The sequence below is a fragment of the Notolepis coatsorum genome (assembly GCF_963971535.1).
Source record: "Notolepis coatsorum genome assembly, chromosome: 5".
NCBI lineage: Eukaryota > Metazoa > Chordata > Actinopteri > Aulopiformes > Paralepididae > Notolepis > Notolepis coatsorum.
The window spans coordinates 147,890,626-147,915,625 of NC_140169.1; the positions used below are offsets into that span (position 1 = coordinate 147,890,626).

The following is a 25,000-nucleotide window of genomic DNA, read 5'->3' on the forward strand; positions in this document are numbered from 1 at the left end:
GATTATGTCCCCAACAGAAAACTTTATTACCATCTGCAATATAAATATATACCGGTATACAGCATCTGTTTTTATCTAATAAGGTGACGTTTTCAATCTGTTCACATCATTCCAATCATTTTTATTGCAGTAAAATGGGATCGTCAAGCCAAAAATTTCTTTAAACCAATCCCGCTCCTCCTGGGTGGCACTGCGCCCAGGATGCAGTGAGGTGCCCTACGCTCCTCCTGGGTGGTACTGCGCCCAGGATGCAGTGCGGTGCCCAGGATGCAGTGAGGTGCCCTTGCTAGATAGTATCTCAGACACTTCAGGGGAAGTGAACACACTGAAAACGTCTAATCTAGCTGATCCAGACTAGTTTTCATATAAATCAGTTTCTCATACAGTATAGTACGTAGCGTGCAGAATTCGGAAGCAGCCTTTCTCACCATTTGTCCTTGTTTTGGCATTTTGGCTTTTTTTTTTTTTATAATTCATTTTTTTTTTTCAATTACAATTAAACAGAACACAACATAATACAGTGACAACAATAATACACAGGACATCACAGGACAGTACTTCAATAATAATAATGACAAGACAATTAGAAATAATAAATACACTTATTTGTATCTGGTTCAGATGAATCATCTGAATCAAAACTGAATCAATGGAACGAAGACATAGAGGAGGAAATATCTTTAGAAGAATGGAGCGTGGCATGTAAAGAGGCACAGAGTCAGACAGTCAGTAGCAACCTAAAACGTATACAATATAAATGGCTGATGCGTACATATATAACTCCTGTTAAATTGCATAAGTTTAATGATAATATTCCAGATACTTGTATTAAGTGTAGTGAGGAAAGGGGGACACTGTTCCACTGCATATGGGAATGTGTGAAAGTGAAAACCTTCTGGCAAGATGTTATTGATCTGATCGATCAAATCTTATCAAAGAAGTTGCCATTGAATCCCAAGCTTTTTATTCTTGGTTTATATCCTACCACCCCACATCTACAATGCAAAGAGTTTAGATTTATAGATATGTGCATATTACAAGCAAAACGTGTAATAGCTCTTAATTGGAAAAATGTTGATGGACCAAGAATTGGTATGTGGATTAAAGAAATGGCTTCAAATATGTCAATGGAAAAGATGGTGTATATTGTTAGACGTAAACAAAACATTTTTGATAATACCTGGGGACCATTTGTGTACTTCTTAAAGCATAATACGAATGTTGGGAACTTGCTTCAACAAGAACGGGATTAGGGGGAGTACTGTGGGACAACTCTTATTATTGTGTAAAAACGACAAGAAACACCCTTTACTTAATGTGTAAAACATTTTGGTTGTATTATTATTTATTTATGTTTATTTTTTATTTAAATCTGTATCCTTCCTATGTGAACCTGTTTTTGAAGTTAATTATTATTTTGTGTGGGGTGGGGTTAGGGGAGGGAGAACGGGGTGAAAATGTTTGCTGAATACTGCTCTGCTGATATACATGTTGTAATTTGCAAACTAAAACCCAATAAATATATTGTTAAAAAAAAAGAAATAATAAATACAGAATACAAAATACAGAGTAAAAATTAAAAACACCACAACAGACATTAGACATGTTTTGGCATCTTTCTGAGTGAAAGGGAAGGTGCAGGTCAGGACTTGTTGTGCATTCAGGTGCAGGTCAGGGTGGGAAACTGTACATTGTCGGAGGGAGTCTTGATTTGAACATTTATCAAAACATAGCAGCAAGATATAGGGTGACATTGATTGGCCTACACTCAATTATTGAGCACCAATGGGAATACAGTTTTATGCCTTGGGAGAAGGGAAGTGGGAATTGATCATCATATTTTATGTGCTCTCTGTCTCTCCCTCTCTCCGTCTGTCTCTCTCTCTCTCTCTCTCTCTCTCTCTCTCTCTGTCTCTGTCTCTGTCTCTCTCTGTCTCTCCCTCTCTCTGTCTCTCCCTCTCTCTGTCTCTCTCTGTTTCTGTCTCTCTTTCTCTCTATCTCTGTCTATATCTCACTGTCTCTCTGTGTATCTCTCTCTCTGTGTCTCTCTGTCTCCATCTCTCGCTCTGTCTCTCTATCTCACTCTGTGTATCTCTCTATCTCTCTCTCTCTCTCTCTCTCTCTCTCCCTCTCCCTCTCTCTCTCCCTCTCCAAGTTCAAGTTCAAGTTCTTTAATAGTTGTCATACAGAAGTACAGAATACTTTCATACAAAATGCTTCTTACTGTTACGCTCCAGAGACTGTGCTAGACAAGATAGTATCAAATAACATAATAACATAATATAGCATGAATTTAGAAGAAGAAAATGAGGTCACAGTGTTCGGTATAGACATATGTACAATGTTCTGAGTTACCATATAATATACAATACACAATACTATGCAGTGTACTAATGTACAGTACTATCTAGTGCAAAGCAGAAATGGGATGAGGTACAATACAACTCCCTCTCTCTCTCTCTCTCCCTCTCCCTCTCCCTCTCCCTCCCTCTCCCTCTCTCTCTCTCTCTCCACAGTAATGGGAAGCTGCTGGCAGTGGTTCAGGACCAGTGTGTGGAGATTAGGTAATTATTGAACTTGGTCCTGGTGTGTGTGTACTGGGGTAAGGTGGGTTAATTAATGGGCTGATTGATCACATCCTGCAGCCTCAGCTTGTGTTTGGAGAGTCAGAAGGAGAACGAGGGGGGTATGTGTGGAATTGGATGGGGTGGAAGAAAATGTTTGTGTGTGTGTGCATGCGATTGTGTGTCTTTACATCAGCAGGCTCATAATCCCACATCGCATATTAACCCTTTCACTACCACACTACAGAAGGTTAACCCTTTACTATCACATTACAACCTTCTGTAGTGTGGTAGTGAAAGGGTTAACCCTTTGTCGTGTGGCAGTGAAAGGGTTAACCTTCTGTATTGTCGCAGTGAAGGGGTTAACCATTTGGTAGTGCGGCAGTGAAAGACTTAAGCCGCTTGTTGTGTATGTACATGCATGCGTGTGTGTGTGTGTGTGTGTCTGTGTGTGTGTGTCTGTGTGTGTGTGTGTGTACACTACTCATACATTTTCCCCCCCTTTTCTCAAGCTTATCCAATTTCCTTTCTACACGGGGGGGAGAAAAAAGCATCTCCAGTCAGCACTGTGCTATAATAGCCCAATGTAGCGTATTAAACATAGCAAAATTGAAAATCAAAATCAATAGACCTTGTGTATATAGTTACGGCACACTTCCTATTCCAGAGGGAATCACACGGAGCTAATTTCCCTTCCGCGAGGCGCCGGCTCCCCAAAGGCTGTTCACGCATTTATTTATTTTACATCCGTCCACAGAAGCCGGTCCGTGCGAGAGTGGTAATTGTTTGTCGGTAAATTACATTTTCACTCTCGCTTTTTATACCCGCTTTTAAACAAAACGCATCGTGGAGGAGAACGGCGTTATGCAAAGAAGTCACACCAGGCCACCTTTTAAGCATTAAGATTCAAGAGTTTTATTCATCACATACATACCAGGGCATACAGTGAAATGCAGTTGGCCATGCCCGCTTCGATTGTGCAATAAAACAATAGTAATAATAATAAAAAGATAACTAGAATAGAAATGGTAAAATAGACATGTTAATAAATTGCTTAAAGGCACTGCATCCTATGTACACTCCTATACAATGTGCAGTTTTTCGTCTATGTCCCTATGCTATACTTACTAACTATACAACAATCACAACAAGTTATTTTCTTAAAGTGTCCTTTTCCTTCCTTTAAGCATTATTAGGTCTCTTATCATTGTGAACGTTCAGTTCATATTTTCAAACTAAACTAAATCAATTTGGTTATGAAAAGAGTTGGTCCTTAGAAAAAGCCTGCGTTTAGATCTGGGGCAATATATGGAATTTTCCAACTGTGATATTGGATGGCAGGTTTTCTATTTTATATAGAAAATTGTGATGTACAATTTTGCAGTCAAAATCAATGCTAAAAAGCAAATAGTGTGTTCGATTTCTCACAAAATGACTAATAAAATGTTTGAGAATATCAGGTGGAAATTACACTTTCAACTGATTCTATCACAGTTCCCATTATTGCCATGCAGTACCAATATGACAAACATGTATTCAATTATCTTAATAACTTTTTAGTTTGTGTGGGGTGATAACAATGTTGAAATTGAGGAGTTTAGACTTTAGTTTAGTTTTACAACTGAAATTAAAAAAAAATTATTACAGAGAGAGTAAAGTACAGAAGAAAAGTACTGACGGGTACCGCTATCAATTCACAGGTACCGGTACCGCTATCAGTTCAAATGTGAACAGTACCCAACCCTAGTTACAGTCGGCCATATTAATTTGCACATGTATGAATCTATTCACATTAAGCACATTAAGCATATAGCTACAGTATAACTCTCCACTGAAGGAAGGCTTGTGAACTATAGCACACCGTTACAGGAGGGGGATTTAACTAACTTTAAACACTCATCGTCACATCATTATGAATCGAAAATGGGGGACCCTGATGTAAACAAGACGAAAGTCTTTCTCTGGTCTGCATTCCTTAACAATTGTGTGTATTGAGCTGTACTGTACTGTACCCATTCTGCAATCTGTTAATAAAGTTTTCAATCAATCAATCAATCATAATTACAAAGCCACAATGGCTGCTCTCAGTCTGGAAGGTGTTAAGTTGGGGGGGGGGGGGGGGGGGGGGGGGTCACAGTATAATGACAATGATCTCTGGGTAAAGGAGTTCTGCATGCATAGTAACAGAAATGAACCATCATCATGGTTCATAAGACATAGATTGAAAAGTATCCGCCCCCGATTTGTAGAAGTGATGGCTTATTTTTAAGGTATGAACCTGTACTTTCATATCATGTAAAAACTGAAGATTGCTCAATAAGACCTACCGTAACTATTTTTCAGTAACTAGCACAGCACTGATAATACCTAAAGTCCAGTGGTGCAGTGGTGATTTCATAAGGGGTTGCACTGTGTTTTAATGACGCCACGTGCACACGCGCTCCCGCCCCCCATGCACATAAATGATGCCTAATTGCCCGTAGGAATGGAATGTAACACTTCATTCACAGGTTGGTCCAACTGTAGTATTTGAACACACCTGATGACCTGAGCTATTGTTAGGCAAAGTAGCCAGGTGGGTACTTGGCGCAGAGTCGAGTGGAACGCAGTCTTGTGTTGCGCACAGGTGTGTTCCTGCTCAAAGAGGTGGAGCGGCGTGCAACCCCGTCCCATGACCACTGCATCACTGCTAAAGTCTGTGCCTGGTCACATCAAAGTGGAATACATTTTCCTCTCAAAGTCGGTACTGCATATTCTAGTTCAGATTTTTGGAATGCTATTGGCCCTATTCTTCGCTTACCAATGCGGTTATTGATCGGTAAGAGTCCTTTCTCTCAGCACAACCCATGCTGTCTCTCACACAAGCTCCATATTAGCCACAAAACCAAGCAGTCAGTGGGGTCGAGCCCCTGTCTGTACGAGCCGCCCGAGGCTCCCTGAAGCCCACTCCCCAGTGCATACAGAGTAAACACCAGCAGGCCGCGGTCAGCGTGGACACACAGGAGCTCCACCCCATTGACTTTGCATTGATGGTTGTGGCTAACTAAGATAAGATAAGATAATATATTCATTTATTGATCCGCTTGGGGGAAATTCGGTATCATAGCAGCATGGGGGAGGGGAGGTACAGGTAGTAGAGGATGTACAGGTCACATAATTATAGTACAGTGGAGAAGTAAAAATTTAAATAGAATAAAAAGGCAGTGTAAACAATATACAATATTATTAACTCTGGACATGTGCATTATGGGCAACAAGGTGCGAGATGAGGGTATGTATGCCCTCTGTTATTTTGCCCTACAATAAATATAGTTACAATATATAATCTAATAATTAGGGCTGTCAGTTTATCGTGTTAATTAGATTAATTAATTACACAGCAAATTATCGCGTTATGAAAATTAATAAAAAATATTTTTATTTTGTATTTTTATTTTCTTATCTCATTCATTCCATAAGAACGTAGAATACACATTTACAGACTTTTTTTTTTAATATGGACCATTTGCATGTTCTTAGTATCTGATTCTAGGGACATCTACCAAATGAGAATATCAATAATTTTTTTTTATCTTTGACTGTGAATAACACCATGCTAAAATTGACCAGACCTGAAAAATCCAAGCAAATTAATAAATGGAAGATGATTAAACATAAGGTTTTGTAGATACAGTACTGAATTCTGCCATCCGGACACATGCAATTTGAAATATGATTATAGAATATCAGGCATAAAATTGTTATGTGATTAAAATGTGATTAATTAGATTAATTAATCGCCTGACAGCACTACTAATAATCTAAATCTAATATAATATATAATCTAAAAATGCTAAATGCTAAATATATTAGTATTATAACTATCCAGAATTATTATGAGAAACGGCATGGGTTGTGTTGAGAAATGACTCTACCTGCGGCACAATAGAGTGTTGATGGTATAGCGGTATTTGGTGGTATAGTTTTCCAGTACAAATTACAATGTGACTTGACATAATTTGTATGCCTTTATCTTGGTCCTGTTTCATTCAGAATGGTCTATTTTATTTGATGTTTTAATTCTGCTGCAAGGATTCATTAAATAAAATATACAGTATGTACCGGTATATATATTTTTCTTACGATATGTACTAGGGCTGACCTTCGAAGCTTTTTTTGGCAATCGAAGCTTCAGGGCCGAGCTTCGATTTTAATTAAATTTTTTTAATTATCTTATGTTGTGGGACTTGTACAGCACTTTCGTAAACTTTGTTGTTTTTAAATGTGCTCTATAAATAAAGTGGGTTGGATTAATTAATTAAGTAGCCCCTTTCGTGACTGTGACGCATCCAACAAGGTTTCACTCGGCTGTGTGATTTAATTCAAGGTGGATCGCTGTTGTCGTTTGAACAACTTCAGATTTCATGGGAAGTACCAATCCCCCAAATCAAGAATGTTTAAGATGATTTGAAATATGGCCTGTGTAGACTAAACTATGCACAGAATTATGTCAGTCTACAAGGTCCGGATTCTACATGGTCCGGCAATGTAGACCTTGTAGACTCCACTACAGACCAATTATCAGTGAATGTTCATGAATTTTTAAGAAGGGCAACTTCCACAAAAAAACAAAGAACTCACCAAAACATCTCAGTAGCACCTTATCTAAATGTTATATTTCATATATGGAGATTCATATTTATTTATGTATTGCATGCATTTCTACATTTTATTTCCTATTTTGTTTATTCATCCCAGTATCTTTCTTTCTTATGTGTGGAATTCTACAAGACGCGCGCACACACACACACACACACACACACACACCTACACACACACCTACACACACACCTACACACACACACACACACACACACACACACTTACATTTAGTCATTTAGTCATTTAGCTGACGCTTTTATCCAAAGCGACTTACAAGTTCTGTACGACAAGACAGCAAGAAGGGTACAACTCTATCAGCTGAGTAACAATGTTCATCAAAGTGTTGCGTGTTACAGTGTAGGTTAGTTTATTAGGACAAGTGCATGACAGTAAGGTTAGTCACGGTTAGATTTTTTTTTTTTTTTTTTTTTTTATCATTTCAGATAATGGTTGAAGAAGTGAGTCTTTAGTCGACGGCGAAAGATTGGACGGGATTCGGCTGTCCTAACTGGGATGGGTAGTTCACACGCACACACGCACGCACGCACGCACGCACTCACGCACACACACACACACACACACACACACACACACACACACACACACACACTTACATTTAGCTGACGCTTTTATCCAAAGCGACTTACAAGTTCTGTACGACAAGACAGCAAGAAGGGTACAACTCTATCAGCTGAGTAACAATGTTCATCAAAGTGTTGCGTGTTACAGTGTAGGTTAGTTTATTAGGACAAGTGCATGATGACAGTAAGGTTAGTCACGGTTAGATTTTTTTTTTTTTCTTTTTTCTTTTTTTTTTTAATCATTTCAGATAATGGTTGAAGAAGTGAGTCTTTAGTCGACGGCGAAAGATTGGACGGGATTCGGCTGTCCTAACTGGGATGGGTAGTACACACACACACACACACACACACACACACACACACACACAAATCGAAGTAAAAAAAAAAATGATTTTTTTTTTGATTTTTTTTTTTTTTTTTTTTACTTCGATTTTTTTTTAATGTTCGAAGCTTGTGCCATCGAACGAAGCTTCGAAGTATTTAAGACAGCCCTAATATGTACGTATATATCATGGATGACGGTATAGAATAAAATCCATACCTTTGCATGGGTCCATGAAGGTATACCTTTATATTCTATATACCTTCCAACCCTACTTCTACCAATTCAAACATCATTATTGGTAAGCAAGAAATTATGTCTGGTGTTCCATTTTCCTATCCCTTTATTATGGTGCTTGGCTGTCGTTTGATCGGCTGTAGAACAACACCTTCTGCAGCATTGAACTTTTCACTCCACTACTGTTTTATCAATACCTATGTCGTTGCCCTGCTTCATAGGGGTGGGAATCACCAGTTTCATCACGATATGATACAATATCGATTCTTTGGACAACGATACGATATTTGCCGATATCACAAAGTGCCACGATACGATTCGATTCAGGTGCCTGCGATCGATAAGAGATGATATTATATGCCCATTTAACACAATCAGTAACATTTAGATCAACTCAAAAAAGGCAACAAAAATATCATTTGACATTTAAATTTTTTAGCTCTTCCAGACATTTAAATGAAAAACAATATTGTTTTTAATACAAATAGACCTCCTGTTCACTGTAAAGTGCCACGTTTTGATATATTGAGCTTTAAACTTTAAGTTCCATTTTTGGAACACGCAACCTAAAAACCCTCCCTACCTCCCTCTCCCAAACCGTTCCTACAACAATTGTTTTATGTTGCATGATGATCATGTATACATTTATTATTTTTTATGTTTAAATATCAACATTATCTGTCCATCCTCAGTAAATACTATCAATATAATACTTCTCTGACTTTATCTGGTCTTTCCAAAGACCAGAGATGGGACGCGAACTCACACGCACACGCACACACACACACACACACACACAGAGAAAGGGAGAATGCCCCTCCCCCTTCCCCAATCCCCACTAATGGACCTCTGCTGTTCTCTCTATGCCTCTGATCAGGGTTAGCTTAGCTTAGTTAGCGTAAGCAGCTAACGTTAGGTTATGTCTTTAATTAACGCGACATGGGCGTAAAGGAATGGCGAGGATGCAAAGCATGTTAGATGCATTTTACCCGTTGCAAAAAAAGAGAGAAAAAAAAGCAGGGACTTATTTCGGGACCAAATAGGCGGACTCTGCTCTAACGTCTAGTCTACACACACGGGAGTTCCACATGCTACTGCTGTTGTTGTTGGGCGTATAATTATGAGACTCGCCACGGGATTTTCTAAATAAGAGTATCGATATGAACCGATCTTTTTACTTTGCATCAATCCTATTGGATCGTTGATAATTAGATCGATGTATCGTCCCACCCCTACTGATTCATATCAATATGAAATTCAGAACGGGTGCTTAGTCAAGTGGACTATTGACAGTACATGTGCAACCTTGTCTGCTCTCAGTAGCTGAGGGCGGGGCTGTGGGCTCAGTTCCAACAGATGGCAGACTGACAAGTGTTTAGATCAACCTACTACAACATAATTTGTAAAACAAATACTGTGTTTGTTTGCTTGCTTGTGTGTGCGTGCTCAGGTTGCACTCTTTATTTTCTTGTTGTATTTAAAAGGAACAGATGTTAACATTGCATAATGATGACAGCATCTGAAGCAGTGTTCCACACGTCTAGACAGTCAAACAGAATCCCCAATGCCAGAGCCCTGATGGAACATTGATCAGGAGACATTTTAAAGGAACACGCCAACTTTTTGGGAAATTTGCTTATTTGCCATCTACCCTGGAGTTAGACGAGCAGATACATACCCTCTTCTTCTCTGTGCATGCATTAGGCTTAGGGATCAGCCGCACCGTTAGCCTAGCTTAGCGTCATTCACTGGAAGTAGGTGTGCCAGTGTAGCCTAGTTCCCAACAGTCACGAAATACACTCCAATTACAACTCCAAAACGTTCCTGTAAACATGTTGTGACCTGTGTATTTACGTTTTAGTTTTCTAAGCAGATATATACTTGTGTGATTTCATCACCTCAAAAGCCCAGTAAAAAAAAAATAAGAATACATGCCACTAAGTCAGGACATGCTCAACCAAACGAGGACATGTTCCACATCCGTATTTAGTTTGATGAGATATTTCAGTGTTGGGGTAAGGGTAGTGTTAGGATTAGTTATGAAATTAATGTATGTCTATAATCCCCACATTTCACATAATGTGTGTGTGCTCTCTCTCTCTCCCTCCCCAGGTCTGCAAGGGATGACTTTGGCTCAGTCATTGGGAAGTGCCAAGGTAAGCCCCTCCTCCTGCTTTATCTCCTACTATGATTGACAGCTGAATAAGATTTATTGATCCCCTTGCAGTGTTAATTTAGTCAACGAAAATGATGACTATATATGGTCGTCAACGTAGCTTTTTCCCCTGACGACAACGAGATGAGACATCACGTTAATGTAGATCATGTGACACTAACGTGACGAAATAATTTATACAATGTCGTTGACTACAAACAATGACATGTATTTTACAAAATAAAATCTTTGATTTTGCGCTCGTCACCAACGCAAGAGACACCGGGTTCGAATCTGGCTGTCGGCAGAGTTAGCGGGTGGGAAGTCGAAGGGTGGTAGTCTGTACACTGTACATTGGAATACTGACAAAGCCATACTTGGTAATTTACTGTACAACTGGGTTAGGACATTTGTAGGGGCCAGTTTTGAATTGCAGTCTCCCGTAGGTGTTTTTTGAGTATTTTTGAAGGTGGGTAGTGATTCACATTCCTTTACAGCTTTGGGTAGGGCGTTCCACATTGATGTGGCATAATTGCGAAACGTGTTTAGTCCCTTGTTTGAGCCGAATCTGGGTTTAACATGATTTGTGGAGCTCCCTCTGGTGTTGTGATCGTGGTATTCACTGACCTTTGGGAAGTATTTTGACATGTACATGGGTACCTTGGTCGTGTAGTGTATCTTGTAGACCAGGCCCATTGCAAGTTGCTGTACTCTGTCGTCTACTCTAAGCCATCCTAGGTTGTCAAAGTGGGCAGGGGTGAGGTGGGTTCTAGGAGTCAGGTCAAGCAGTAGTCTGACTAGTTTGTTTTGAGATGTTTGTAATTTGTTTTTTAGTGCCTTTGAGGTGCTTTGGTACCATGAGGTGCAAGCATAGTCATAGTACCCTTGAATGAGTGCTCCTGCCAGAGTCTTCAGGGTATTCTTGTTTACCAGAGAGGAGATCCGGTACAAGAATCGAGTTCGTTGGTTGACTTTTTTTATTACATTGGATGCCATTTTGTCACAGGAAAGATTAGCCTCTAGGATGGAACCCAGGTAGGTAATTTCATCTTTCCTTGTGACAATATTGTCACCCACTGTAACTGAGAAGCCGTCGGTCTTGCTGAGTTTGTTATTTGAACCGAAGAGAATGGACTCTGTTTTTGCCCATGTGTAATGATAGATTGTTATCGGCGAGCAATATGCAGATTTTGCCTAGTTCCGAGCTGAGGGCTTTTTCAACCTGTAACTTGTTCTTGTCAGAGACCAGCAGGGCTGAGTCGTCCGCAAACAGGAACAAGTTGCAGTCACAAGCTGACGACATGTCATTTGCATAAATTAGGAATAGTAGTGGTCCTAGTATGCTTCCTTGTGGAACACCACAAGAGCCTCCCACACGTTACACCTCGCCAATGAGAGTCCGTGCTGGCAGGTGAAAATATGTGACAGGCTGCCTCCACATGTATCGGAGGGGACATGTGATGCAAGGCTTCTATCCTCCCTACAACCGGCCAGTGGGGGGCATATGCGAGCAACGATCAGGAGAGGGGAGGGAGAATTGGCACGAGAGGTAAATTGGGATGGGGAGAAAAATCACAGAAAAAAAGGAGAAAAAAGTTGATGAAAAAAAATCTGAAATCTCTTCATTTTAAGACGAGACAAAATAATTATAACTTTTAGAATAATTCATGTTATTATTAGTTCAGCATTTCCGTTTCCTGTGTGCAGCGCAAGTGCTTTGATACATTTCCTCACTCGCATTATATGTTCTTAGCCAGCATTCTAGACAACAGTAACTGCACACGGCATGGGTTTAATGGAACAATGGTGGGGCAACAGGGTCTCAGTCAGTGGCGGCTGGCCACTAGGGGCGCTCGGGCGCCGACCCCCTGGTTAACCCCTGGTTAATTATCTGAAATATAAATAATCGTTTTCCTGAACAGGAAGTGACTCACTGTCTGATAGAGAATACGTTCCGTTACCGTAGCCGCATTTCTCCTCGCCGCATTTCACTCGGGCTAGACGCAATAGCGCTTTGAGTGCGCCTGCACGCCGTGCACTGTTTCATCGCTGTATCCGTCGCAGCCAATCAGTGCGTAACGCGCTGTGCGTTGAAATATGATGTATTATGATGGAACACGGGCGCGTTTTGAAGCGGTCTAAGCAAGAGGCGTCTATAATTTCCGTAGCCGCATTTCTCGGAGACGCTCTCTGATTGGCAGACGCGGCGACGACAGTACTTTTCCGTAGCCGCATTTCTCGGTTTTGCTTAAAAGTGGACGATAGAACGCCAGGTAGTTTGCAGGATGTTCGATGCTGTGTGTTGTGATGCAGTCTCGAGTCTGGACAGTGGGCAGCAGTGGATATACATCGACAACAGTCTGGGGGACAGTCAGTGGACATACACTTTATCAAGCCCTCCGGCTGGACCACGTTTCAATTAAACAAAGTGAGTTAATTCTCTCTCTCTCTCTCTTAGCCACTCAGCTAACATTAGCCGCTGTTAGCCACTCAGCTAATGCTAAACTAACTAACACGCTCTCTCTCTCTCTCTCTCTCTCTCTCTCTCTCTCTCTCTCTCTCTCTCTCTCTCTCTCTCTCTCTCTCTCTCTCTCTCTCTCTCTCTCTCTCTCTCTCTCTCTCTCTCTCTCTCTCTCTCTCTCTCTCTCTCTCTCTCTCTCTCTTTCGTTTGGATTGAAAATACGTGGATTATGGCTTGTTCAATATCGTCTATGTTTGAATGAATGAAAACTTTATTAACAGATTGCAGAATGGATGGGTACAATACAGTACGGCTCAATACACACAATTGTTAAGGGGATGCAAGCCAGAGAAAGACGTTTGTCTTGTTTACATCAGGGTCCCCCATTTTCAATTCATATCGATAGTTTAATAGCTAGCCTTGGCTCGTTTAACAATATGCAAAATATGTGTACAGCCCTGTACTCATACCAGCGTTTCCGTTAGCCGGTAATTACCGGTATTTGACTGGCAAAATCTGTTGAAGTCCGACAAATTTAATCTCTCCGGTCATAGTGTCCGGTGAAAATAGTTCCCTCTGGGCACAGTTTGATTATTTGAATTGTATTTGGATGGGCTGGAGTTGGGTGGCCTATGCGATGAACGAAACAATCATTGCGTTTGTTGTCGTTGCTTCGCTCAGCGAGAGCTTGCTGCTGGATTTGCGGAAGGCATGCAGCTGCAGACCCACAGAACCCACCAGCTTTGCTGGCACAGTGCGGTCCCCAGACCTGGAAAGCTGCTCTGCGGGTCTGCAGCTGGATGCTTCTTGCAAACTAACTGCGGCGCTCGCGCTGATATTGTTGGACCGGCTGCTTGGTGGAGCAACGATGAAACGAATGTAATGAATCGTTCGTCGCATGGGCTATTTAATTTTGGCCTGTTTTGGTACGGTTCGGGTGGTCAAGTTGTGCTTGGAGGGAGTTGTTTTCACCGGACATTATGACCAGCACCAAGTCGTTGGGACTAGGTGGAGATATACATCACGCAAACCCACGATAATGTTGCCGTCTCTCTGCCAAATTTCTCAGTTCTTCGCTTGATATAATTAATACAAATGTCCAATATAACGGAATTCGTTAGCTCATAAATGTGATTATAACAGACTGCTGTTTATTAATGTCGGGCCGACTGCCCACAGACACAGGTCTATTTGATTTAAAGTCGGCAGCAGCACGGAGTCTCTGGACTTATTTTATTTGGAATATAATGACTGTATACGCAAAAGTAGCCTAGCTTTAAGTTAAAATATTATAAATCTACATGCCTTGAGGATGTCATTCTTTATATAGCCTGTTGTTTTTAAGCTCAATAAACTCTGACCGGAATTTCTCTCATTTGACCGGTAGATAAAAATCTACCGGACCCTGAGACCGGCAACAATTTTTTCTAACGGAAACCCTGACTCATACTGAAGTTATTCTTGGTATATACTACTACACATACTAGGTCTGATTGTGTAACGAATCGATTCCACGTCGCGCTGTGTGTGAGAGAGAGAAAGAGAGAGAAGGAGAGATAGAGGGGGATACTAATTAATTCCGCCCCCCCCCTTGAAGAATTCACGAGCCGCCACTGGTCTCAGTGGTCTTGTATGCAGTGGGCTTGGACTTGGCAGAATGTATTGTTGAAAGTGAAAGACGAGGAGGAGACTAGTTTGAAACTAAATGCTACGTTACTGTGTCAAATCATCTCTAATTAATTCTTGCATTCCCTTTACTTTGCCTGATATTCTATATTCTATATATTTCAAATAGCATGTGTCCGGATGGCACAATTCAGTACTGTATCTAGTCTACAAAACCCCCTGTAAATCATCTGCCCTTTATTAATTTGCTTAGATCTTTTGTACACTTGATCTCAAGAAGGTGCTGAATGAGCTCGGTCTTTTAATTGTTCATGTCTGTTCAATGTTGTGACTCTTGACTCATGCTGAGAAACTGCAAAGACAGAACATATTGTCAAGCTAGTTGACAGGCAAAATTGATACATGATAAATACTCTACTCATTCAAACAATAGTCATGAATGACAAACTATAATTCATGTTAGCTAGCTTTGTTACAGTAGCAACACTTGCCTTCTTGAAATCCTGACATATTTTGTCAGGTAAAAAACAAGATAATACTTACTTACTGTATTATGTATCAGATGCTGTGTACAATAATCCTCTTGGGATGACACCTCAGAGATTGTAGGGCTGATGTGGTCCACAACAAATATCAGGAGAACATTAGAAGTCTGAGGGAAAATAAAATATATTGATCTCATGATACTCCACCAGTTGCCAGCATGTCTCTCCTGTGCTTGGCGATCCGGTGCTTGCAGGCCGACTTTGTGTCGACCCACTTTTTGTTGACTTCGGTGGCTGTGCGCCCCTCGCCGGATACAGCGTTCACCTCTGCAGTGATTTTGGGCCCATGCCTGATTGATTGATTGGAAGGTTTATTAACAGATTGCAGAATGGGTACAGTACAGTACAGCTCAATACATACAAAACATACCTCCCGTTTGTGGGTGCCCCTGTACCCGGAGCTGACGCTGCTGAAAAGAACCCCCTTGTAATTATCCACTCCCGATATCAGTATCTGAATTAATGAATGGAAACTTTATTAACAGATTGCAGAATTTACAATACAGTACAGCTCAATACACACAATTGTTAAGGGGATGCAGACCAGAGGAATACGTTTGTCTTGTTTACAGGGGATCCCCACCTCCATTTCAGCATTAGTGAAATTCCTACGTCGTTGCTTAGACTTAGAGGCAGCTGCGTCTCTCCCTACCGTGTCAGAACGGCACTTTGACATTTCAGCGAGGGTTTGCCCAATTGACTGCTTTATAAGGACTGTCGGGGGCGTGGTTTGTATGCAAATGAGCTGAACGGGAACGCGCTTTGGAGTTTACGACATAATGCCATTCTCCAAGCAGATATCAGATCATATAATTTCTGCGACCGTTTCAGCCACTTAAGAAATATCTCCAGCACGTTCAGGACTCAGAGTGTACTTGTCATAGATTATCTCTCAGTGGTTCCAAGATAAGTCTTCCAGGATATATCTTTGAAACATTTTCGGGAATGAGACCCAATGTTAGCGCATGGTGTTATTCACCGTCAAAGTAATAATAATAATAACTTTCTCCTTTTGGTTCATTACAATTTACAATCGTCCATTTACTTGGATATGTACTTTTAGGCGCATTTTCAGAAAATAATTAATTTGTGCACTGTTGAGTCTGAGCTCGCAACACAAAATGTCATTACATGCAATGCCCCTGTATTGAACTTGAATTTGAGATCTGAATATAAAAATAGGAGAAAAATAAACATTGTAAACAATATAATTAACTCTGAATAAACAGTGTAAACAAAGGTGCAGATGGTTATATTATATGTTACAATAAATATAAGCAATACACATTTTTTTATCTGAACATATGCTGTGATTAACACATTGGTTGCCAGCCGGATATGACGATTTATGTGTCTAATACACCCGTCGCTTATCAATGACTTGCTTGCAGTCAACATGTACGAAACGGATTGTTTTTTCATCAGTACATTTCCGTTTTATACCGTTTTGAATACGAGTATAGTTTTGAAGATGTCTAGTGATTCCAGAAAAATCCGCGAAAATAGCTCTTTACTGGAATACACAAAACACGTTGTCATTTTTCGGCCTATTTATGAATAGTTTTCAAATAAACGCTAGATTATCTATAGTATATGTGTACTTATGCACGCTAGAGAAGCGGGCTGAAAAATCGACGATTATCCATGACCTGGTCAGCGCTAACGTCATACACGCACACAGATACACACACACACATATTGTGACCGCTGTGAAAAAACATCTGATTACCCCAAAACTGGTCAAATAGATTCCTTACCTCAGATCAGATGTTCTGTAAAAAGATTAATCCAATTCCTGATCGCCATTCCAAATATCGATCGCGTTTATTGATCCAACGTTATACTCCGAAACATATAATCGATGCTGCTTCCAGTCCCCTCAATGAATGCACTAGTATCAGGTTGTATGCCCCAGAAGTCAAATGTGGACCGGAGTTCTTTTTTCTGATGCAAGTCCCATCGACTCCAATCCAATGATGTGCATTACCATCCGGGAGACGATAGGGGGCGGTATTTGCCCTTTTCGAGCTCAGAGCCATTCACAATGATGATGTCAGGCTGGACGGATGAAAAATGAATGGATACTGCTAATAAAAGAAATAACGATGAAATAACGAGAAAACTCGTCATTGGCAACCAACGCATGGCGGCCACCCAATGTGTTAAGAATCACACGACTGAAGAGTAATCTGTCGTCAGCTCATTGCAATGCGTTCATCAAATGATCAAAGAAAACATAGATGGTGGTGGAAGAAGGGAAGAAGGGGGGGGGGGGGGGGGTGAGCGAGCGTCCAGCCGGAATACACAGAGATTTAAAACGCATCGTATGTCTGACCAGCACAAGGGGATGTTGTAATATTGGTTTGGAATGTAGCACATAATTAGCATGGAATTTGTAAAAATCCATAGATGGCTATCTGTGAATGTGCCGTAGTCTCACACTCACTTTAATGTGAGTTTGCATTCAATGCGTACACACTTGCATAATTTCTGTTTGTCCCTGATATTGACTAGGGTGCTTAATTATAATTTGAGAGAGAGAGAGAGAGAGAGAGAGAGAGAGAGAGAGAGAGAGAGAGAGAGAGAGAGAGAGAGAGAGGGAGAGAGAGAGGGAGAGAGAGAGAGGGAGGGAGAGAGAGAGAGGGAGGGAGGGAGAGAGAGGGAGGGAGGGGGGAGGGAGGGAGGGAGGAGAGAGAGAGAGAGAGAGAGAGAGAGAGAGAGAGAGAGAGAGAGAGAGAGAGAGAGAGAGAGAGAGAGAGAGAGATGAGAGAGAGAGAGAGAGGAGAGGGGGGGGGGGGAGAGAGAGAGAGAGAGAGAGAGAGAGAGAGAGAGAGAGAGAGAGAGAGAGAGAGAGAGAGAGAGATCTCTCTCAGTGCCTGATTAAAAACAAATTGCCCTGATCGTTTGATAAGCTATGGAAATGGACTGCTGTCGGATTGAATGCATGGCCAATTTCAGCAACTAGTGGTCAAAGAACGCCTTTAATTATAATGTAAACAAAGCTAGCCGTGCGGGCGACAGTTTTTCACTTGGAGCGCCATACTGCAACCATGGATTATCCAATAAAGCAACCCGCTTCATAAGGTTTCATGTCACCTTGCCTGGACCACACGGCTGCCTGTGTTGTCTGAGACTTCATAGGTTTCACCATTTAAACCCAAGTTTATGATGCATGTTGTTTAATTCCATACAGGATTTCTTGTAAAAATCTTTCCATAATTATGCCCACATGCACGATGCCCACGTGCACGCACGGCGCTCGCACTCCACACCACAAAAACGAAATGAGGCGCGGTCGATAACAATCACTGGGTGAATACTATTGTGATTTTGTCAATGCTTTCCATCTCTCTCCGCCAAATCTTTCTCTTATCTCTCACTTAGACACTTTCTCTCCTTTTCTCTTCATCACCCACTATCTCGGCCTCTCTTTCTCTCTCCCTCTGCCAATCCCTCTTTTTCTCTCTCCCTCTGCCCTTCTCTCTCCATCTCTCTTTCTCTCTCCCTCTGCCAATCCCTCTTTTTCTCTCTCCCTCTGCCCTTCTCTCTCTCCATCTCTCTCTCCATCCCTCTCTCTGTACAACAGACTGGCAAATCCGGGCACTGTTTTTCCCCCTTTGTCCCCGTCCACTTCTGGTGGAAAACACGGACACCGTTCCTATATGTTGCCGTTGTATTTGGTCTGCAGAACACTCACATTGTTTGAATGTTATATCTGCAAAGTCAAGTTGGAATTATATCCATCCGACGGCCCGTGGTTAAAGCTGGTGATTATTGCACAGGCAGCTGTCGCGGTTGACTTCATTGAATTCGTTTGTCTGTTACTCGAGAGTTATATATTTTGCACAGACACGCTCTGAACTAAACCAAATGATAAAGTACAGTACAGCGTTAACCTGGCAGCGCCCACGCAGCAGAGAGAGACGTCCTAAGAGCTGCTGCGTCTGTATGTCTGCCTGTGTGTCTGTCTGCATGCATATGTGTGTGTGTGTGCGTGCATGTGTGTGTGTCTTGATTGTGTTTGTGTGTCTGTGGTTATGTCTGAATACTGCTGCTCTCTCCCTCTCCCTCTCTCTCTTCTCATCATCTATCTCTCTCCTCTCCCTCTCTCTCTTCTCATCATCTATCTCTCTCCTCTCCCTCTCTCTCTTCTCATCATCTATCTCTCTCCTCTCCCTCTCCATCTCTCCCTCTGTCTCCTATCAGTCTCTTATAGTGGTGGGGTTTTCTCCTTCCTCCTCTCTACACAATTCACAATCTTTCTGATAAATGCATCAGCCTGGCTTTGAAATAGGCCTCTTCTATCTCCCCCCTAAACACCCCATCCCTCCATCCTACTACCCCTCTCCTCTCGTCACCCCGTCGCCACGCCAGAAAAAAAAAATACAAAAGTAATCTATGTGGAAATGGATCTCTCATCTATGTAGAGGGAGGGAGCAAGCGTGAGAGAGAGAGAGGGAGAGAGATACATTATTAAAAGGTAGGGATGCTCGATATTGGCTTGTCCAATTTTTTTTTTTTTTTTTTCTCCTTTTTCCGATTTTTCTCCCATCCCACTGTTAGTCGTTATGCCAATTCCCAACCCCCTTCCTGGTTGTTGCGCACTTTCCCCTACTGTTGGTCTGAGAGGCCGGAGACTGTCACATGCTTTCCTCCGACGCATGTGCAGCCAGCTGGCAGCCAGCCTGGCAGCGCAGATTCTCACTGGGAGAGTGTAACGTGTGGAAGGTCGCACTACCTCTCTCCAGATCCTACCCTTGCTGAGCAGGCGCCCCAACCAAACTGTAGGGGTCGCTGTCCACAACGCCCAGGACCCACCCACGGCTCCCCTCCCCCTAACTCAGCCAAACGAGTTAGTATAGCGATCAGCCCGAGCCAAGGCAATGCTGACTCTCCGGGAGTCGAGACCGCAGCCTCTTGCATTGGTGACGAGCACAATCTCCGCTACGCCAATTGTCCAACTCTTTCCGATACCGATATCAACCGATATCAACCGATACCGATATATGCAGGGTTCCCCCCCCCTGGTTCAGGTAATTAACATTACATATCTCTTGTTGTGGAATTAACACAACATTATGCATACTTTTGACAATAAATAAAATCAGAATTTGTTCTTACTTGCTTGCCTGGGTAAATAAAGTTTATAGAAATGTAAAAAAAAAAAAAAAAAACCGATATCGCATTTTAATGCCGATATCGGCCGATAATATCGGACATCCCTATTAAAAGGGTAACTAACCAGACGGAGTGAGTGTAGTGAACTGGAGGAAGTGAGGGAGCAAGAGAAGAGAGAAGCTCTGTATCCATCGTTCCTTTGTCTCCCTCCCTCCCTCCCACCCACCCTCCCACCCTCCTCCCTCCCTTCCTCCTCCCTCCTCCCTCCCTCCTCTTTCCTCCCTCCTTCCTCCCAGGGTCTCAGAGGTGTATTACATTTACCTGTTTCCCGCAGTGCTCCCTGATAGTTGGGCCTTCGAATTTGGCGGAGCTATTATTTCTCTCTGTGGGTGTCTTCTCTCTCTGTCTCTACCCCCCCCCCCCCCCCCCCCGTGTTCTTAATTTAAAACGCTAGTCGTACAATATCAACGCCTCCACTCCTGTGCTGTATTGCCCACCAGGGATTTGCGCAGAAAGCATTTCTAAGCCGGGCAGTTCAATACAATAAGCATTGATGGCGGTTGCCTTTTTGTTGATATTGCATAAGTTCCAGTTATTCTAGACGGGTGGTGACAACTGTTTATTGCCTAACAAATGCAAGGCAGGTACCGGATAACATAGTTTTTTTTTAATTGTTTTGTTTGATTTTGCCTATATATTTTGTGCATGTCTGCTGAAAATATACACTTTGACTGCTGTTGGATAGGGTTAGGGTCTAACCCTATCCAACAGCAGTCAAAGTGTATATTTTCAGCACTACGTTTGTTTACCAATGATTTTAAGTGTTATTAGAGAAAGCAGTCTTCCATTTACTTGGGTATACTATGTACTTTTAGGCAACATTTCTGAAAATATGGCTAGGGCTTAAGAGGTTACGGCAACAAGTACTGTGTGAGTGACGAGCTGTGTCTTTGCCCATTTCCGCGTCGAACAGCCTGCAAACTACCTGGCGTTCCTATCGCCATGCTCTAAGACAAACTCTCCCTTAACCAACTTTGAAAGAGTGCCTACTACGGAAAAAATAGACGCTGCTTGCTTAGACCGCTTCAAATCGCGCCCGGCTTCCATCATAATACATCATATTTCAACGCACAGCGCGTTACGCGCTGATTGGCTGCGACGGATACAGCGATGAAACCAGTGCACGGCCACTGTAAGCGCTATTGCGTCTAGCCCGAATCTGGGTTTAACATGATTTGTGGAGCTCCCTCTGGTGTTGTGATCGTGGTATTCACTGACCTTTGGGAAGTATTTTGACATGTACATGGGTACCTTGATCGTGTAGTGTATCTTGTAGACCAGGCCCATTGCAAGTTGCTGTACTCTGTCGTCTACTCTAAGCCATCCTAGGTTGTCAAAGTGGGCAGGGGTGTGGTGGGTTCTAGGAGTAAGGTCAAGCAGTAGTCTGACTAGTTTGTTTTGAGATGTTTGTAATCTTGTTTTTAGCGCCTTTGAGGTGCTTTGGTACCATGAGGTGCAAGCATAGTCATAGTACCCTTGAATGAGTGCTCCTGCCAGAGTCTTCAGGGTATTCTTGTTTACCAGAGAGGAGATCCGGTACAAGAATTGAGTTTGTTGGTTGACCTTTTTTATTACCTTGGATGCCATTTTGTCACAGGAAAGATTTGCCTCTAGGATGGAACTTAGGTATGTAATTTCATCTTTCCTTGTGACAATATTGTCACCCACTGTAACTGAGAAGCCGTCGGTCTTGCTGAGTTTGTTATTTGAACCGAAGAGAATGGACTCTGTTTTGCCCATGTGTAATGATAGTTTGTTATCAGCGAGCCAGGTGCAGATTCTGCCGAGTTCCGAGCTGAGGGTTTTCTCAACCTGTAACTTGTTCTTGTCAGAGACCAGCAGGGCTGAGTCCTCCGCAAACAGGAACAAGTTGCAGTCACAAGCTGATGACATGTCATTTGCATAAATTAGGAACAGTAGCGGTCCTAGTATGCTTCCTTGTGGAACACCACAGCTCACTGGGAGGGGGGGGGGATAGGGTACCGTTTACCTCCACCATCTGTTCCCTCCCCTCAAGGTAGGATTGCATCCAGCTCACTGATAAACTATCAAAACCAATTGCTTTTAGCTTGTCAATCAGAATGGAGTGATTGACAGTGTCGAAGGCCTTTTGTAGGTCCAGCATGACCATGCCGCAGTATTTGCCTCTTGTTTCATGTGGTCGTTCAAATAGAGAAGGCATGTGTCATGTGTCATGTGTCAGTGGAGTGGGATGTTCTGAACCCAGATTGAAATTCGTAGATTAGATTTTTTTCTGCTAGGTACTCAACCTGTTCGTAGACTATTTTTTCCATGACTTACGAGATGGAGGTAAGAATAGAAACAGGGCGGTAGTTGCCTGGGTCTAATTTACTGCTCTTTTTGTGCAGAGGGGTCACTCTCGCAATTTTGAAGTCCTTGGGGACGTGTCCCTGTTTTATGGAGAGGTTTATTATGTGTGTGATGACTGGGGTGATGGCGGCTGCTGAGTCTCTGAGGAATTTGGAGGGGATGTTGTCATGGCTAGTGGCCTTGTTAGGTTGGAGGGCGCTCAGTCTTTTGAGTACCTCATCGGTTACCATTTCCAGTTTGAAGTCGTCTTTGCGGACCCCTAGGTTTTTGTAGTAAGCTACTACTACCCCATAATGCCCTGAGTGGGAGGGTAGTTTGTTTACCAGTGTTGTAGCTATGTTTGTGAAGAAAATGTTTAAGTAATTGGCTACATCTAGCTTGTCTGTGATTTACAATGTAGGGTGGAAATTGCCTCCTTCACCACCACTGGTAGCACCCAACCTTGGGCTATGCAGGCTCAATGGCTGCCATACACTGGCACCAGGCACACATCACGCTACTACACAATGGCTGAACAGCTCAGGAGACAGGGGTTGATAATGATATCAGTCAATTATGGATAAGAGTGGAGGTTCTCCATTGCGGGATATAGACAGTGAGAGCAGGAATGGATGGGAGGGGGGAATTTGAGATTATTTTATTTACCATTTAGACGCTAGAGTTAGCGGTCGAGTCTTCCAGAGGTGTCATGATGGGCCTAACCCAACGAAAGACCAGTGATAAGCCTGGTGATGTGCTGGCTCTCACTGCCTATCTACACATTAAGGTTTGTGGTGGTCATCCTGGGTATGGCTATTATATTGTATGTAGCATTGGAATTGTCACTACCTGGAGCTTACATCAAAGGGGCGTGGGTCTGTTGGAGTTGGCAATGCTGTTTGGGGGCCTTTATGGACATGTAATACATTCATAGTGTGTAGTTCCATATTCTTAATTATACATGTTAGACTTTCTTTTGGCAATGGCATTGGGTTTCTTTATTGATCGCTTATCCTTATCAGCACAAGTACCTTGTGTTTTATTATAAACACTATATAAACTCATTAATCCTGAACCCTATCTAGCAACGGTTTCTTTTATCTGGACCTTGAAGCTGTGTTGGCTTGAGGCCTGTTAAACCGTTGCAGGCAGCTGATTCCAGTTCCATGCCCGGGTGAATATAGATTAGCAATGAGCAGCTTCTGTTTTAAACCTAGGTGGACATGAACAGGCTACACTTGATAGTAGTATCGCGATACTTTGCGTGGTGATACTGTATCGATACAGGGACGCCAAGTATAGATATTTAATTATTCATAATTATTATTTTTTTGTATAAGGAAGTTGCATTGTTCATTTCAATACCTGTAATAGTACAGTAGTCCACGCACACTGTGTGCATTCAGTTAAGTTGGAATATGACTGTAATACAAACAGTTCAGTTTGTCAGGTACATGCAACACAGATTACAGTGTTGACATCTGTCTGCTTGAGAAAATACCATGTTCTGCAATAAAAATGATTGACGTGATATGAACAGACTGAACTTTATTTTATTAGATAAAACATGTTGACAGTTTTACTTTGCAGTTGAAAAAAGGTAATAATTCGCAATATATGGCAATATTAATATCGCAATACTCAGCATATCGCAATATATTTAGTATCACAATACTATCGTATCGTATCGTGACTCAAGTATCGTGATAGTATCGTATCGTGAGGCCTCTGGTGATTCCCACCCCTACTGCATGGGTGTGGCATCTCTCTCCGAGTCTGCCATTCTAGTTCTATTTCATCCTTCAGGATTCATAGAACCTCAGTTACATATGCAACTATCGTTTTTAAGTGGAGGTCATCATGACATAGTAGAGCTTTACCCCAGTCATACCCCATTATATACATCTCGGAAACTGACTAAGGATCAGTTTGCCACCACAATCTGGTCTCTGTCTTTCTCACCAAAGGGAAGCATGACAGATCCCTAGAGAGCTGAGGTTACACCCCTGGCGCTGCTGAGCCAGCGAGAACACTAGCCTAGCCTACACTTCTCTATCTTTCTTTCTCACTCTCTGTATATACAGTCTATATATTGATTTGATTTGATGTTTTTTATTTTCGTGTCTTACATACAGGTGTATGCCCAGCCCATATGGGCTTACAAGACACATAACAATAAGTATATAATAATATACTTTACCAATTACTTGACAAATGACATATAGACCAATTTTTTACTATTTATTACTCTTTTCTATCTCTCCCTTCTCTCTCCCTCCCCCCTCTTTTCTTTTCTTTCTATATATTTATATCTATCTCTTCCTATTTTCTCTCTCTCTCTCTCTCTCTCTCTCTCTCTCTCACACACACACACACACTT

The 25,000-nt window shown here is 41.9% G+C and overlaps 1 protein-coding gene across 1 annotated transcript in view; it reads left to right on the forward strand.

Annotated features, from left to right (window-relative positions):
- The window catches only part of LOC311228417 (NBAS subunit of NRZ tethering complex-like), a gene marked incomplete at its 3' end in the record, with an annotated part of 401,827 nt that overhangs the window by 11,005 nt on the left and 365,822 nt on the right, over positions 1-25,000 (forward strand). Inside the window, 2 exon segments of the mRNA XM_084314324.1 lie at positions 2,517-2,564; positions 10,458-10,501. Of these exon segments, the coding sequence (XP_084170450.1) occupies positions 2,517-2,564; positions 10,458-10,501 (92 nt within the window).